The sequence below is a fragment of the Acartia tonsa genome, chromosome 11 (assembly GCF_053477335.1).
Source record: "Acartia tonsa isolate MP-2025a chromosome 11, ASM5347733v1, whole genome shotgun sequence".
Classification (NCBI taxonomy): domain Eukaryota; kingdom Metazoa; phylum Arthropoda; class Copepoda; order Calanoida; family Acartiidae; genus Acartia; species Acartia tonsa.
In genome coordinates, this window is record NC_137270.1 from 31,102,077 (window position 1) to 31,120,601 (window position 18,525).

Genomic DNA, 18,525 nt, shown 5'->3' on the forward strand with positions numbered 1-18,525 from the left:
ATTGTCGGTATATACTTTTATCTTTAAATTGCAATGTTGTAAACAATCTGCAAACAAAATCTCAAGGGTTTAACGATACGTAAATTTATTTTTCTTTCTCACATATACTCACCTTAATACCTTATCCTTAATAAAAATAGAATTAAACTTTCTGAAAAGACTAAGAGAGATGGATGGCCAATTACGAACATAAACACTTTTAGAGTGTAAATTAATTAAGTAAAATGAAAATTATGTAAATTACTTAATTTGTTGCAAAATTATTTATAACTGTTTAAGGACATACAAATAATTTGATTTTAAGGATGCTTAGCTTTAAAAAATGTGCCTTGTTGTCTTAGGAATTTTCATTCCAAAATTCACTTGAAAGGATAATTATATCAAACAAAAAATTATAAAAGTAAAAAGGAAAAAATCAGCATGTTTTAATAGACATACACGAACTTTCTGCTAACGATCATAGAGTTGCTACACTTTCTAAATGATGTCTAATTGTTACATGAATCATCATGCAAAGTTTGAAATCGACAGGATATTCCTAAAAGGTCAAAATTAACGAATTAGCTATTTGGCATGGACGTTCGTACGAACGAACAGACCCTAATTATAGAAAATCTCAGCTTTTAAAAATCTGCGAAACACGAGTTCTCAATATGTGCTAATTCATTAATCAATAGTTGATTCAATAAAGTCCTTATACATAACACGATTTTAATATCACAAATAATCATGATAAACATCAAAATTAAAAGCTTTTTGATACTTTTGTTATTTGAGATATTTTTGAGAAGGTTTTGCAAAGTTTCTGGGCTGGTTTACGGCTATTTTTAGGTGGTATTTTAGGCACTCCTATTTAAAATAGTCACTTAAAAATATTTATTTTCTATTTTTAGAGAGAGAGAGATGATCACCATCCAGAGGGCGAAGCCACTAGAAAAAAATAACTTTATGTAATTTTTCAGGCGACCAGTTTTCGTGATACCAGAGTAACAGAATTAGGGTAAATATTTTTTTTTGTATCAAGGAAGGTTATAACCAAAATTAACCCGCGACTGTAGCATTAAATATCAGGGAGTAAGGGAGGGGACAATGGATCGAATATTCAATTTTTAGGAGTCTCAGACTTTGGGGACTGGCTTAAAGGGAATGTGCAAGAATTTAGCAGTTTCTGACTGAGTTTGGGGACTTGCGCATAGAATGCCGCTACTCGTAATGTATGTTTTGAATATTGCAGACGGGGAGAAGGGATAAGGGAAGTGGGGGGAAGGGAAATAAACACTCGTTGTGTTAGTTTGGAATGTAGCAGACGGGGAGAAGGGAGAAGGGATGTGGGGGCAAGGGGCAATGGAAATAAACAGAATAAAAAGGGGCAGTCATATTCTTGCTAGCAGCTGGCCGGGTCCAATAATCTTTTAATATAAAAAACACACCAAAAAACCTCAATATATTTCATCAAAAACAAGTTGTGATTTCACTTTACAAGATGCTATGGAAATCTATTATTCAATTAACAATCCCTTTATAATTTCCTACAAATTTATTGGATTAAACTGGATTTCATGCCCTTTCTTTGATAACTCTTATATTGAATTAATTGCCCATTGTCCCCTCCCTTACTCCCTGATTAAATATACCTTGTTATGGGTTCGAATACAAATTATGTTATAATTAAAAATGGTAATACATCAAATCTTTTCTTTTTTTAATAATTAAAACGGATGTTTTAGAATAGATATGTATAATTACTTCACAATGATTTATTTTGATTTGGGCAATTTTGTATAATTTTACATGAAAAGAACAGCATTTTTTGTTCTCATTACTAAAATAGTTTTCTTTAATATCAAAATCGATTCCTGTAGTAAATATCAAATAGTTTAATTTATTGAATTTTGCTATTTTATGTTTTCATTCTTGTGAACATGCACTTTTATTATTGTGATTATCTTGTTTTTATCGTTTTTTATGTCCACGTAACATTTGGGTTTTCAATAGATTTCATTTTTGCTATTTCACTTTTTATTGTCAACTATCTGCAAATTTTTTTGTTGCTTTTTTGTAGAAGTAAATCTTCTCTAAAATTCTAGATACCTGTCTGTGAGGTAACTTTTTGATTCGTCAATCTGCTATACAACAAGGATGACAACATCCATAAAAGCGAAGCACTGAAACGGTAGGACAAGCGGACATTTATACTTATACAGTGTCAGAACTGAATATAAATGTATAAGAGTCAAAGTAGAATTCTAAGTAAATTTGTTATAAAACTGCTTGATACAGGATAATGTTTATGGACATACTTAGATTTTTAGGACTTGATTATAGAGTTGCTTCGCTTATAACATTATACTTTGTTGTCCCAGGAATCAATATACCAAAATTCAGATCAATCGGATGATTAGATCACATAAAAATTTGTTGTTAAAAAAGTAAAAAATCAACATGTTTAAAATGGACGTACAGACATTCTGGTTATGATTATAGAGTTGCTACGCTTTCTAAATCGTACCTAACTACTAAAGGAATCACCATGTAAAATTAGAAATCGATAGGACAATTCTAACATGCCTAAATTAACGAAAAAAGCTAAACGTTACGGACGGACGTACGGACGGACTAACCCTAATTGTAGAAAAGCTTCGCTTTAAAACCAGTATGAATTTGTATTGTAAAGGTTCCAATAACTAACGAGCATAAATCATCAATTTTCCTTTGTTCGCAATTCCATAAATATAATTTTCTCATTGGTTAAACCTAATAATAAAGTAACAGGATTTGTGTGTGTGTGTGTCTACCGAAGGATCTTGCTAACCGCTGACCTGATATAATTATCCTTTAGAATGTAGCCTCTAGGAAAGGGTCCTGGGAAGGGTTTATAGCTATTTTGGGAAAGGTTATCACCAACTGGCAACTTCCCAAGAAAAATCGCCCTTAGAAAAGAAATACTAAAAAATGATATGGCGGCGCCACTATATGACTTAACGAACTTCCCTTCAAGGGTACAAGGGTGCCAAGACTACAATTAAAAATTAGTAACCGTTAGTAAATATTAATTCTCAAATGTTAATAGAAATGATTGTTTAAAATTCGAAGCAAAGATCCAATGACTAATGCTCATTAACTTAATAATTCATTCAGTCTGTCAATAACTTTATCTTGTGCTTACATAAATTATTTTGTATACATGAGCTGATAACATCATTCTTGTAATAAATTGTACTTTGATTTTTATTGCAATCATCATTAGGACAACAAACAAACATTTTAAATATGAAATAATAATTTTTGATGTTTTCATGCTTGTTTAGATGAGATGAGGAATATGAATTTTAAAGAAAAACAATTATACCTAAAATTGTGATTGAAATATAAGTAAAATTCTAATGGTGATATCCCGTTTCACAGCATAGCTTTTCTACATTTTAGTCAAAACTGTCCTTACGTTTATGTATGATAGCGCTAGATGGCAATTAAGACATGTTGGAATTAACCTATCGATTTCAAACTTGTTATTGTAATTTTTGCAATAGTCAGGTTCAATCAAGTTATAAAGTATGTTCGTATCAAGCATCCTGTATTCACTTAACTTTAGAACAGATTTATTAGAAATTTTCTTTAAACTTCTAAATATGAAATAATGTATTTACCAATGCGTTCTCACTCTATATTTATTCATGTTCGTTTATTTGTCTTATCTGACTCTTTGTTAGGCTTTGTATTTATAAATGTTGTCATCCTTATTTTCTAAAAAAAAACAATAAAAATAATTTGTTTAGTCCCAGTGAAGCCATGGATCATCCGTACGGCCTTCCAAATGGAGCTAACAGATTCGATCTTGATTCTGAACAGGTACATTTTTTACAGAATGGCTTCAAAACCGATTAAAATCCGCTGGATAAGAACCGGTTCTCGGCCATATAGAAAATCATTTATAGCGTCATTTTTCAGACAATTTTCCACGAATACTTTATTAAAAATCATAAAATTAATACCAGTTTTGTTAGCCCTTTCTTTCGGGGCTAACAAATCTGATTTTAATCTTATGATTTTACATTCTGATATCCGCGGAAAGTTGTTTATAATACGATACGATAAATTACAAGAACTACCTCATTAACTGACACTGTAACGTCAGGTATAGCAACCAAGGATAACTAACTGCTATTGTAACGCGTCAGTCATGACAGTAGTAGGCACAATCTTACGATTTGGCTGCCATTGTTGTCAATTAGTCTCTATAAATTGTATTTTTTTTTTCATGGAACAGGACGGACGGACAGATACTTACAGAGTAAAAATTGTATTTGAAAATCACCAAACCTCTAAATTATTTTTCTTGTATTTAGTGCCCTAATTCAGCTGAAGAAATGGCCAAAATGCAAAAGATGTCAATGTATGAGGTAAAAATTTTATAATTAATCTATCTATTTATCTTCCTATTTGTTTTTCTATAAAGCTATCTATTTAGGTTTTGTTTATCTATATATTTGTCTATCTATCAATCCTTCAATATGTCTATCTATAATCTATTTATCTTATTTTTCATTTAGCTAACGTCTATCTATCTTTAAATCTATCTATCTATTCATATATCTTTTTAGTTTTTTATAAAATTATTATTTATATATATATTCATCTATCCTTATATTTATCTATGCACCTATCTATCGACCTATCTATCTTCCTATCACCCTATTTATGTACTTATCTACCTATCTATCTAGGAAGAGGCGCACCTGCTGTCACCGCCAACAAACCTAAACAATGGATATTTATCTATCTAACTATCTATCTATTTACTTATCTATCCAGGAAGAGGCGCACCTGCTGTCACCGCCAACAAACCTAAACAATGGATATTTATCTATCTATCTATCTATCTAGCTACCTATCTATCTAGGAAGAGGCACACCTGCTGTCACCGCCAACAAACCTAAACAATGGATATCTAAACAAGAAACATTCTCAAACATATTCCATTAAGGTAAATGAAAAGATATATAATATACGTGGATATTATGACAGGGGAAAAATTGTCGTCAATTCAGGTTGATAATATCGTCATGGTTAGCTCGTTCATCCAGTAGGAAGGGAGGGGATGGGGTAGAGGGGGTGGTTGGGGGGATCGTTATTTTAGCCGGTGAAGTTTAATCTAAAGTCAAGAAAACAAAACATTATTATAACTGGTTCTACCCCCTCCCTTATTATCTTCCCCACTTTCAGTTTAGAAGGGTGACGCAAATTTCAGATCCCAGATTTCGCGATTTGAATAAAAATTATCTTTATATTATAGCGAATCAAATAATCTTGCAAGCATCGCTTTTATCTTATGAAGAAAAATCAGCGAAAAACGAGATCTGAAATTTGCGTCACCCTGCCAATATGACGCAAGACGCATGACCGCTACGACCATGGCAATATTTTAAACCCAATCATTTTAGCAAGCTACTTTCACTTTACTAAAGTACATGATAATTTGGTGTAAGATCCAAGTAATAATAAGGCCATTGGTTAATGAATTTCAGGCGTTAAATCTCAAAGTCCCTTATTGAGGACAAATAATCCACTAATGTTTTTTAATGTGGGGGGGGGGGGGTAGTTTCTATTTTTTTTCTTTATTACTTTAGGTTAGGTTTAGCCCCACAGGTACGTATTGCCTCCTCCCCCCGTACGGTTTTTTCATTTGTAAGAATTTTTAATTTCATTTATTTTTATATTTATTTAATTTTTTTCAAGTCAAATGTACATAATGTGCTTGATATTATTATACCTTCTTTAATAAAAAACGGAGGACGTCCAAAATTTGCATTTTGAGGGGAGGGAGGTGGGGTGTAAAATTATGGCCTTCAAAGTTTTAGGGGGTTAAAAATAAACAGCCCCTTTGATCCCTCTCCCATACCCATATATTTGAAATAATACATGATTAGGATATCAATATAAAACATTTTCATTTATTAAGTTAGAGTTGGTTTTTATTATTCTTGTAGAAAAGAATTTCTGTGATGTTGATTAAGATTCGTGATTTTTAATAAGCAATTTAGTTAAAGCTTGCAGTCAAATCATTGTTATGTCAAAAAGTTTCATATTGAATTTCTTATAAGTAGTAAAAAATGTTGTTTAAAAGGTATTAAGTAGCTTTAAACTTTGCTTTTATAGTTTTATCAAATGTTATGATTTATCTATAATTTGCTAAAGTTGCTTGTTTATACCTCTACGTTCAGGATCTAGATGACTCCCAGCTGTCAACTGTGATGGACCACAGGCTCTATCTATCTATCTATCTAACTATATAACTATCTATCTATCCTGTGTTCAGGATCTGGACGACTCCCAAATGTCAACTGTGATGGACCACAGACTGGACGATGAACTGGAGGCTCCCTGTGTCTCACAAGAAACTATTAAGGTCATTTTCATTCATTTTATTGGCTTCATAATTAGAGAACTGTTAGCTGAATCAAGGCTGCTGTAGATGACACTAAAGTATGTCAGTTTACACAACCGAGAGTAGCAAAGTAACATCTACATTTTGATAGAACAATCTCTCTGAAGTCCCAACTGTTTTCAGTTGCATATATTAATGAGCCGAGGCATCTCCCTTTTCATGCACCTGACATAGCCCAAGCAGTAAACATTATTTGCATTTCTGCTGATTAAGTTACTGTCTGTCTGATAAAATACATCTTTTTTCATTGTCTCTTACATTTGCTTGTTTAAGAAAAAAATGCGTAAACTCACCCCCCCCCCCCTTGAACGTCCACGATAAGAAATGTTTTAACCGCAGACCCCTTTCTAGAAGACCATGAACCGTAGAAAGAGAGTTGTGAGAAAGGGCGGCCTCACCAACGTAACCTACAAGAATATTTCTAAAAAGAAGAGACGATACATTTCTGATCTTTATACTACACTTTTAGGTAATTTTGTTTTGAAACTTAAACTTTTTTATAATTAGGATGAGTCTGTAACATAGGCGTCCAAGGGGGGGGGTAATGGGCCATTTGGCACCCCCAAAATTTTGTGAACAATACCCCCCCCAAAAAAAAATTACCCCTACCTTGGGGGTGCCGTAGGCACCCCCAACGATTTTGGGGGGGGTATTTACCCCCTCCAAACCATTTTGGGGGGGGTAATTACCCCCCCCAAAATAAATGTTCTTTTAAAAAAATTTTTTGGGGGGGGTAAATAAATTGAAATGTTCTTTAAAAAAAATTTTACTGATAGTTTATTTTAGGATAGGTTATATTGGTTTAGGTGATTGCCCCACATGGTTAAGCAATTGGCCCCCCGCAGGGGCTAGAAATAGGAGAGAAGCTTATGTGAAAAAAACGAAGAAACGCCCCTTAAAGAGTGTTGCCACAAAAGGGACTTTACCCCAATATAGTCCAACCAGTTAAAACAGTTCTTAACCATGATAACAAAAAAATTAATAGTTTGATCATGTTTTATTTGCTTGGGCCTTTATAAGGGCTAAAACCATCCCGGGGATCTATGATGTAATTGTAAAGCACTGAAGATTCCATAAAATAGATACCTAACTAAATTAAATATTTCATTAAATAATGAAAAAGAATTTCTATAGGCGATTTCTTTTGGGAGGATGTCAGGGTGTCTCAAAACTAGTTATAAAACTTACCAGGACCTATAAGACGCTTCACTTTAAAGTATAATCATATTGGTTCATTGGTTAGTGAGTTAATAATTGTATTTTTATGTTCTAAAGAATGAGATACTACTATATATTTGAATAGTAGTGGCGCCCTTAGCATCTAAGAACTCGTGTTTTCTAAAGGGTAAAAAGGGAGGAGAAAAATAGCCTAAAACCACTCAAAGGATTGACCTATAATAGTGTGGAACCATCATGGGATCTATGTGAAGCTTTCCTAAAAAGGAGAACTCAGTATTAAAAGTAATAAAATCTGAAGCTATAGTCAAATAAACCTTACTTACTACTTAATGTTATAGGATAGTACTTATTAACTTAATAGATTAGGTAGGTGCTTTTTTTACATAATTAAATTACCCCCCCCAAAAATTTTACCCCCGGGGTAAATTAGTTTGGGGGGGGTAATTACCCCCCCCCCAACAGATTTGGGGGGAGTATTTACCCCCCCCAACAGACTTTAGGGGGGGTAATTACCCCCCCCAATCAAATTTTACCCCCGGGGTAAAAATTTTGGGGGGGGTAAAAAAAAATTTCGGCGCGCTTCGCGCGCCATTTTACCCCCCCCCAAACACGAATTACCCCCCCCCCTAAAATTTTTACCCCCCCCCAAAAAAAAAGCTTGGACGCCCCTGGTCTGTAAGAAGGAATTTTTTTTTCGCATTATAGACAGCTTTCCGCGGATATTAAAAGGAAAAAATATGAGATTAAAACCAGTTTTCTTATCCTGCAGGGGTCAAAGACAAAGGAAACAAAACTGGTATTAATTTAATGATCTTTATTTTATTTTTGTTAAAAATGTCTGTATTACGATGATATACATGAATTTTCAGTGTGGCTGAAAACCGGTTCTAGTCCAGTGGATTTTAATCGGTTTAGAAAACAGATCTATAGTATAGATGTATATACAGACAACTACCTCCCTTTCTTTTTCAAAGACCTCTTTCATCTGTTTCTAAATTATTTTCTGCTACTTGGCTGGGTTAATATAAGCGTTACCATTGGTTGATTTTCAATGACCCAATAGAAGGGTTGCACAACTTATCTCACTATTTGCGTAATGTTTTAGCTGAAGTATCAGAAGATAATTTTTGGAAATGCATAAGTTTTGATGATAACTAATCTTGTATTATTTTCTAGATTCTCCGTGGAGTTATCTGGTAATAATATTTGCTGCCAGCTTCTACCTGTCCTGGCTAATCTTGTTCTATTTGTAGATTCTCCGTGGAGTTACCTGGTGATAATGCTTGCTGCCAGCTTCTACCTGTCCTGGCTAATCTTGTTTTATTTGTAGATTCTCCTTGGAGTTATCTGGTGATAATGTTTGCTGCCAGCTTCTACCTGTCCTGGCTAATCTTGCTCTATTTGTAGATTCTCCGTGGAGTTATCTGTTCATAATGTTTGCTGCCAGCTTCTACCTGTCCTGGATAATCTTGTTTTATTTGTAGATTCTCCTTGGAGTTATCTGGTGATAATGTTTGCTGCCAGCTTCTACCTGTCCTGGCTCTTCTTTGCTATCCTTTATTTTATTATCTGTTATATACATGGAGACTTTGAACCAGAAAATACTTCACGTAAGTAATTTTCCAGTATGGCTTCGATACCGATTCATATCCGCTGGATTAGAGTCGTTCTATCATACTGGAAGCTTTCCATAATTCGATGCGATTAATTATTTTTTTTCATAAATGTTAGTACAGGTATGCTACATAAGGTTTGTGCTGGGGTATAATTTGAATTATAAAACTAATTATAAATCATCCCTTCTAAAAGGAAATTATTGGTTTAAAGGTTTGAACACTGCTAGTTTGAAACCAACCAAGATCTTTATAAAAGTACCTAAAGTTAATAAGCCATATGACATGATTAACCCAATATAGGCCATATCGTAAAAATATTTACACTTTCCATCCAATTATTTTGTCGGATTGTTCCTCCATTGTTTTTGTATTGTCTGATTTAGAGAGTATGTATCTAAATTATAATCTATTCTTTTTTATAGAGGAGGGATGGGTTCCTTGTGTTTTGGAAGTTGACGGTTTTGCAGCCAGCTTTTTGTTTTCTCTTGAGACCCAGCATACTATTGGTAAGAGTATTTGTTGACTAGCAGTTACGCTCCTAGGGGCACTTCATGAAGAGGGGGGAACGAGGGGCGGAGTGAACCCCAACCAACTTACTATATGAGTATTTTTTTGCGGGGGAGCATTTTTTCTAGGAGTCTTACCCTCCCACAAAATAATAAGTATATCCAATTACCATCTTCCTGTCTTTTTATCTATCCATCCATCTACATATCCATCTAATTTTCTATCTAACTATCTATATATCTTATTATTTATCTATCCAACTATCTATCTATCCAATTATCTATCTATCCATCAATCTATTCATCCATCTTTTTATCATCTTAAAAAAACTGACTATCAATCTTTCTATCTATCCAGCACACCTAAGACATCTACATATCCAAAGCAATAATTTTGTTTCTAATTATATACCCATTTGTCTATCTATATAGCCTATTCATGCATCTAACTAATAAATAAATCCAGGTTATGGTACCCGCCAGACAACCACAGAATGTCCCCAAGCCATGATTTTTATGTCCATTCAATCTGTGCTGGGTTGTCTAATTCAGGTAGGGACAAAAACATCTTTTTATTGAATCTTGCTAATTAAAGCTTAGCATTTCTCATTCCTTCCTTTACTTTTTTGAATGATCAGAGGTGTGCAGGATTAGGGTGTCCATCTTTTACATTACCCTTGACAAAGGTCTTCAACGCCCCCCCTCCCTCCCTTTCGCACTAAAACAGCAAAGGGAGGTAGCAAGGTAAAAAAATACAAAAAGTTACAAAATAATATGCACAATCAAATATAAGTTCAAAGATTAGTAAAAAATTTAAGATAAATAACTGGTTATCCTAAGCAAAGTATAGTTTAGGTGTTTTGTAGTTGTTTAAAAAGATCAATTTTGCGTTTTGCTTATTTTTTTTTTTACATTTTTAGAGATTTAATTGTATTTGTATCGTGTAATGATTCTATATTATTACTTGTTTAGGCTTTCATGGTTGGTCTCGTCTTTTCCAAGCTGTCAAGACCTAGCAGCAGATCTAAAACTGTCATTTTCAGGTAGTTTTATAAATATTTTTCCCAGTAAGGCTTCGAAACCGATTAATATCCGCTGGATTAGAACCAGTTCTCAGCCATACTGAAATATGATGTAAAGCATTAATTAAAGAAAATTTTCATGATTATTCAAATAAAAATCAAAAAATTAATACCAGTTTCAGCACCTTGAAGCTAACAAAACTGGATTAAATCTTGTAACTTTTCATTTTAATACCTGCGGAAAGCTCTCCATAATACTATGCGATAAGTATCTATTATTAAACGTAAATTTCACCTAAACTTTATTCCTTAAAGCAAAAGCATTAATTTTAAACAACTGCTTTTTCTAATTTTAGAAAATTAAGGATTCATTTTATTTCAATAAAAATCCCATTCGAAGAACATTGTTTAGTAGAAACTATATTGAAATTTTAAAATTCAGGTTTTTCTAAGAATTAATTTTTTATGAATTATATTTTGAACTCCTGTTTTACATTTATAAAAACATTCTATATTGAAAAAAACAACAACTAATTATTATTTTAGCCAACATGCTGTAATCAACCTGAGAAACAAGCGGCTGTGCCTCATATTTAGGTAAGATTATTTTTAGAAAGCAACGCTTATTTATGTTTAGGGTCTGTCCATCCGTACGTAACGGTTAGCTCTTTTTGTTAATTTAGATATGTTAGAATTGTCCTATCGAATTCAATATTAGCTTGATGATTAGATTATAGCTAGGTACGATTTAGGTAACTTTTTTACAACAACTTTTAATATGATATAATTATCCTATTCTTTTGATTTTTGAAATATTGATTCCTAATAATGAGACATTAAGGTAAATTAATATAAGCGAGGTATATAAAATCAAATCTTAAACAATTCATTGAAACAATATATAAAATTTAAACTTATATAACATAATTTTATCATTATTATATAAACTGCTTAAAATGAATAAAAATTACTACATCATATATGTCTCAAGAACTGTATAGTTATATAATTGATTTAAATCTTCAAAGGTCAAATTCGTCCATAGTTAGCATAGCAAAGAAATAAAAAAAACTGAAAAAAATGTTACGGGTTTCTTTTGACTCCTAATCTTGACACTTGGTTCATCGAACTGTAGATTACTACTCTTTTAAAAGTCGTCACTACAAAGACAAAGAGAAAAAAAGACAGTTTTGCTTAAATACTTGTATACTTTAATATTCAGACAGACATACTATTATTATTAGAGATGCTACGTTCATTATATTACTTAATTAGGAGTTCCCAGCAATAAAGCAGAAAAATTAATTATGACAATTTAAAAGTTTGCATTTTTAATTTAGATTTCATGTTAATTGCATTGGAAAAGAAACGTTTTTAAAATGCTAGTAATGAATTATTTTGATATATATCAATTTTATATTGTACACTAGGGACATCATTTCCAAAAAAAGAATTTTTATACAATTGAATCATATGATATTTGCCGTATTTTAGATTTTAGATTGTTCTTTAAGAAATTCCTAAAAATCCTAAGCTGAGAAGGGATGTATATTTTACTGCTCCCTAAATATTTAATACACGATCTGACATTGGTTAGTTGAAATTAAAAACTTTGGGGGGAAGGATTGAATCATGATTAGATCGGAAAAGTAACAATCTTTTTTTGTAATAATCTACATAAGGGGTAACTTTGAATTGTGGATACAAATATTTTGTCCATTGTCTTACATGCTGAGGTAAATGAGGGGGATTGAAGACTATAAATCAATACAAACATTACTTGATTCTAATTGATTAAAACTTTTGTAATTTATTTCCTTTCCATTGCATTGGATAAGTTCTTTATAATTCCTAACAAAGCAGACGTATTTAGCAATTCGTGTCCCTTGCAAATATTCCAACATAGCATTATTTACATTTTATTGAAAAATATTGAGAATGAGAGTCAGATATCTTTATATAAAATTACCATGATATCTGCCTTGTATGTGTGTCTGTCTGTTCTGTACCCAAGATTTTTAGCTATTTTTGTTTTTATTTTTGTCAACACTTTAAAATCATTCAATAAAGATATCAAAAAACAATGTAAAAAGAAAAAAGAAATAAATAAGTCCACAAGTAGCGCAGAAAAAATAAGCTAATAGTATTTTAAAGAACAGATAAACTGTACTACAGTAAAAATAAAGAATAAATAGATGCCTCTATAGACACTTGAGGTGGGGGATGGATGTCAACAAAATAAAAATGGAAAAAAATAATACGGGTTCATTTTTTCTAGGGGCAATTTCTCTTGGGAGATTGGAGGTCCCCTTTCCTAAAATAGTTATAAACCTTCCCTGGCCTAAGGAGAACCATATTGGTTCAGCAGAGAGCAAAATTCTCTGGTACACATACACACACACACTCACACTTATATAGACATCCTGATACTTTTATTTGAGGATGACGACAACACACAAACAGACAAACGGACGTACTCGCCCTTTATATAAAGAATCTCTGCTCTGTATCTGACGTGATCTGAAGTGATATGTGTCATAATAATTGTTCTTAACAACTAAACATGCAATTGTCACTAAAAATTAGGGCAATTTCCCTTTGACTAAAAGTGAACCACAAATTAATTTTAATTGGGTATCTTAAGATTAAAATCTTAGCGCAGGGGCTAAAAAAATTGTTGCCTATAGAGCACTGAAACCAACCCCATTATTTAAAAAAAAAACTCAAAATAAGGGAGGGAGTATTTTTTTGCCTAACACTTGTAGGAGCCCAAAACCTCCGGGTCTTTTACCCGCGGTACCCTAACCATACAGGGCTACCCAAGTTCCCAATAGAACCTAAACCATGTTATAGAAACAAACGAGAACAGATCTCATTTATTTCAATTGATTCTTTAAAAAAGGAGAGAGGATTCTGTAAAGGGTACTTTGTGGAAAATTTCCTTAAATTTAAAAAAGTGGGATAGAGGGTTCATTCGTCGTTTATAGCAATTTTTATATCTTTTAATTAAACAATTAAAAGTGTCTTCCAACACAAGAGATAGTACAGATAAAAATTAGGTTACGTAAATTGATTATAATATTTACATAATTGTATTTTCATAAGATTCAAATTTATGTAACAAAAACATGTCTGTTGATAAAAAGAACACAAATCTTAATTTTAAAATTATGTTTTTTATTTATGTTAATTTAAATTTTTATTTACTGACCTATCATCTTTTTTAGTAGCGAAGCTACTCTATAATTTGAAATGTCCGTCTGTCCGTATGTCCGTCTTAGTTTGGGGGAAACGTGATTTTCTCGGCTCCTATAAATGATAAAAGGCTGAAATTTTTTACAACATTCCCATTATCAAGGAGCACAATTAACTATAAAACATCAATGGCGATAGGACCGCTTTTTAGCAGGTTTTAGGCTATTTTTGTATTTTTCACATTTTTCTCCATATCTTTGGTGTTTATGGTCCGATTTCCAAAATTTTTTCCGTTATAGAATCAAAATTAAATTTCCTGTCTTTTTAAGAAAACAACTATGACGGCCAGACTGCCTTTATGCAGGTTTTAGGCTATTTTTGTATTTTTCACATTTTTCTCCATACTTTTGGTATTTATGGCCCAATTTCCAAAGTTTTTTAGTTATAGATTTCAAAATTAAATTCCCTTTCGTTTCAAGAACACATCAATGGCGGTCAGACTGCCTTTTTGCAGGTTTTTGGCTATTTTTATATTTTTCACATTTTTCTTCAATCTTCATATCTTTGGTGTTTATAGTCCGTTTTTTTTTATATTTTTGTAGTTAAAAATATCAAAATTAAATTTCCCGTTGTTCTGAGCATCCAGTATGTAATTTACTTTGACCGTCAGTCTGTTAGTCATAGTACTGGAATACAAAAACAAATGTTGAAAGGTTTCGTGATTTTTTCCTAATATACATGCTTTTGTCAACTAATATCTAAATTCTTATTTAATTGTTTATGCTTCGCTACTTATGGATGTTGTCATCCTTGTTTAATTACTTTTACTTTAGAATTGGAGATTTGAGAGACGACAATTTCATCTTGGGAACTCAGGTATCAAGTTCAAATTTTAGATTAACAAGACGGTTATGTCCAAAAGTAGCAAATATTATTTTGAAAATAAACTTTTTTTGTGCTTATCTGTAAAAAGATTTTAAACTCTTGATATCTATATTTCTTAAAAAGACAGTGAAAGATAAATTAATCTTCCACTTAAGTCTTATCGTTATGAATAGGCCCTTGATACATAGGATATTTAAGTTTTTGATATCAACAAAGCTTTTAATACTTACGATAATTATAAAGATATTTTGTATATCAGCAAAGCTTTGATACATAAAAAAATATTTATGTATTTTAGATATCAGCAAAGCTATTGATACATACGATAATAATTGATTTATTTTAGATAATAGCAAAGGTTTTGATACATGGTATAATAATTTATTTTTTTAGATATCAACAAAGCTTTTGATAAATTCAATAGTAAAAATTTATTTTAGATATAAACAAAGCTCTTGATACTTTGGAAAATAATTTTTGTAAATTGGATATTACGAAAGCTTTTGAAACTTTTTGGATATCAGTAAAGCTTTTGTTACATACGATAATATTTTAGATATTTTAGATATCAGCAAAGCTTTTGTTACTTTGTATAATAATTTACTTATTTTAGATATCAACTAAGCTTTTGATATATGGTATAATGATTTATTTTAGATATGAGCAAAGCTTTTGATACTTTTGAAAACAATACAAAAAATATATTGATATATAAAAAGCTTTAAATACTATGAAAATAATTAAATTATGTTAGATATCAGCAAAAGTTTTGATACTATGGAAAATATTTGTGTAATTTGGATTTTACTAAAGCTGTTGATGCATAAGATAATGATTAATTTATTTTAGATATCAGCAAAGCTTTTGATACATGGGATAATAATTTCTGTCTCAACCTTTTAATACTAAGAGAAATAATAAATGTATATTGGATATAAGCATAGCTTTTGATAATACAATAATGATATATTTTTTTTAGACACTAGTAAAGCTTTTGTTACATACGATAATAATTAATTTATTTTAGATATCAGCAAAGCTTTTGAGACGTAGAATAACTCAAGAAGGAGAAATTTTCCAGGTTATTTTTTTAAACTTAATTTTGATAGTATAAAGTATGTAAAACTAATTGGGTTTTATTAATAATAACGGTTTTAGAGTTTCATTTCAGCGTTTTAATAGATTTTTAAATGAAATTTGAGTTTTGATCTTTTTTAAAAATCCTTTTTAAAACTTAAATGACATTTTTTAGTGAAATTTTCAATAGAACAAATTGATTTCATCCAAACAAGACATTACATAGATTACTATTTTTGGTTATTCTGTAGAAACTTATCTATTGTCTATCCCCCCTACCTCTAGAGATTTTTAAACTGAGAGCAAGGGGTAAGAACCCTAAATCTAAATTTTAGATACAGAAATAGATAATTATTTATTTTTCTTTGTAGGGTTGACCTATTATACACAAATACCTTCCCTTATAAGATCAACCAATCAAATGGTAGTTACAGGGGTCTTAAGGGACAAATATATTATAGATAAAGCAAAGCATAAACGTTAATTATTATTGTAGGAAATGCAAGTGATTAAGGTGGATCCTGATACTTCAAGCGAGCCCTGTATTTTCTTTGTTTGGCCCTTGGGTAAGTTTTTTGCTTTCAATTAAAATGTTTGGATATTAGATATTCCTTATAGAAAAGCAACAGGATGTCTATGCCTGCCTGTGTGTCTGTTTGTATCGAAATATCTCACTAACCGCTGAACCGATATGGTTCTCCTTTACAATTTTGCTTTCTATAGATTCTGGGAAGGTTTATAACTTTTTAATGGAAGGCTACCGACACCCTCTTCATATAAATAGCCCGTAGAAAAAAATTACCCACCCAAATTTGTTTTTGAAACCAAAATTTGATCCGGGTACTTCCCTAATACTTCAAGTTGCCCTAGGGGGATCTAGGGGGAGTAGCCACTAGCTTTCATTAAATAAATATATGCTTTTATATATAATAATGAAAGAAATTGATGAAAAATTTGTTTAAAAAATCACAAAACCTTTCAGTAAGACAATTTTAAAAATTTATATTGTGTGATTTTTTCTTTCCTCTTCTCCCTTATATTTACAAAAAGTTGAAATCATTCATGCTTTGAATTTTTTTTAAGGGGTTAATTCAAACCCCGAAAAGTTTGACGTCGTACATTGAACCAAAAAGATTATTTTTCATGATCCTGATTTTTTAAGAAATTGTTCATGAGATCAACGAACACTCTCCTCTGTATGATATGACAGCAGCTGATATTGCTAAGGTTAATACTGATAGATAGATAAATAGAAAGATGGATAATTAGTTGGCTTGCTTGATTAGCAGATAGAATTGTGGGAAAGACACATTAGGGAGGTTAAAATAATTGAATAGATGTAAAAAGGAATAATGTTATCCTTGATAGCCTGTTTTGCCCCACTAATCGCTTAGTGGGGCAAAATTTTATTCGTGAAAAATCCTCCAAAATGACATAAAAAATCTACAAAAATTTAATAAAATCTTATGTTAACAACCCTTCTATGATTTTGTTTATTTTTTTTTGTAGATTTTTAATGTGATTTTGGTGGATTTTTCACGAAAACAATTTTGCCCCACTAAGCGATTTTTAAAAAGAATTCACCTCAGATTTACATTAACAAAGCTATTCTTATCTATTAAATTAAATGTGGTAAATACAGTGTGTTTTTTTATTTTTATGAGAACTTTTTTGAAAGCAATTTTACCCCACTTATAGTTATCAGAATTTAATGATTAATGGCTTATTTTCTTCGTTTTTTAATGCAATTAATAAAACAACAAAAAATATTACAGTTTTGTTTTAAAAAGTACAGTAAAATGTAAAATTCAAAACTTAGGTGTCAACATCTAAAAATGGGTTTAGCGCATTTTTCTTATGTTCAAATCTTCTACCTTTTGCAAGAATTGCTGCAAAACGCTTCAAAGTTGAGATATATAACTAAAAATTAATACAGATACTAATGGGGACATGTACTAGAATATATTAAAGTTTGGAGGCCATATCTCAATCGGGGAGGGAGTACTGGCCCCCCAAAGTTGACTACTGAAAATCTATTTTTTTTCCTGCAAATGGTAGAAGATTTGAGCATAAGAAAGATGCGCTAAAACCATTTTTAGATGTTGTCACCTAAGTTTTGAATTTTAGATTTTACTGTGCTTTTTAATTAAAAAACTATTTTTTTTAATGTTCTATTAATTGCATTAAAAAACGAAGAAAATAAGCCATTAATCAATAAATTCTGATAACTAAGTGGGGTAAAATTGCTTTCAAAAAAGTTTTCATAAAAAAAAACACACTGTATATATATATTTTTTTAGGAAAGATTCGAAATCGTGGTGATAATGGAGGGTACTATTGAAACAAGCAGTATGAATTTCCAGGTAGTTAGATAAAGCCACAACCTAAAGACAACCTTCCCTTTTTGATTGGCCAACTTTTATTTGAAAGTTTTCACTCTAGGTGATAAAAAGTTTGGTCAAGGCGTCCAAGGGAGAGGGGTGTGATTAAACTTCTTTGAAACCCCTCATTTTACACCCTCAAAATTTTTAAAAAATCTTTATATTGCCTCCTTAAATATTTAATGCCCCTCATTTTACTCACATCAAAAAAAAAGCTTG

At 31.4% G+C, this 18,525-nt stretch overlaps 1 protein-coding gene across 6 annotated transcripts in view; it reads left to right on the forward strand.

The window, feature by feature from the left end:
• The window catches only part of LOC145332758 (ATP-sensitive inward rectifier potassium channel 12-like), a 107,599-nt gene that overhangs the window by 82,758 nt on the left and 6,316 nt on the right, over positions 1-18,525 (forward strand). For 5 of the 6 annotated variants that reach the window (XM_080177815.1, XM_080177816.1, XM_080177811.1 and 2 more), the window contains 16 exons: positions 963-1,000; positions 3,777-3,849; positions 4,347-4,400; positions 4,901-4,984; positions 6,317-6,406; positions 6,797-6,914; positions 9,109-9,234; positions 9,663-9,746; positions 10,213-10,298; positions 10,719-10,789; positions 11,315-11,365; positions 14,797-14,839; positions 15,876-15,929; positions 16,422-16,491; positions 17,088-17,152; positions 18,226-18,288. In XM_080177815.1, the coding sequence (XP_080033941.1) occupies positions 3,790-3,849; positions 4,347-4,400; positions 4,901-4,984; positions 6,317-6,406; positions 6,797-6,914; positions 9,109-9,234; positions 9,663-9,746; positions 10,213-10,298; positions 10,719-10,789; positions 11,315-11,365; positions 14,797-14,839; positions 15,876-15,929; positions 16,422-16,491; positions 17,088-17,152; positions 18,226-18,288 (1,119 nt within the window). In that variant the 5' untranslated portion in view covers positions 963-1,000; positions 3,777-3,789. The remainder of the gene's footprint in view (positions 1-962; positions 1,001-3,776; positions 3,850-4,346; positions 4,401-4,900; positions 4,985-6,316; positions 6,407-6,796; positions 6,915-9,108; positions 9,235-9,662; positions 9,747-10,212; positions 10,299-10,718; positions 10,790-11,314; positions 11,366-14,796; positions 14,840-15,875; positions 15,930-16,421; positions 16,492-17,087; positions 17,153-18,225; positions 18,289-18,525) is intronic. The other variant, XM_080177812.1, reaches the window with a different exon arrangement.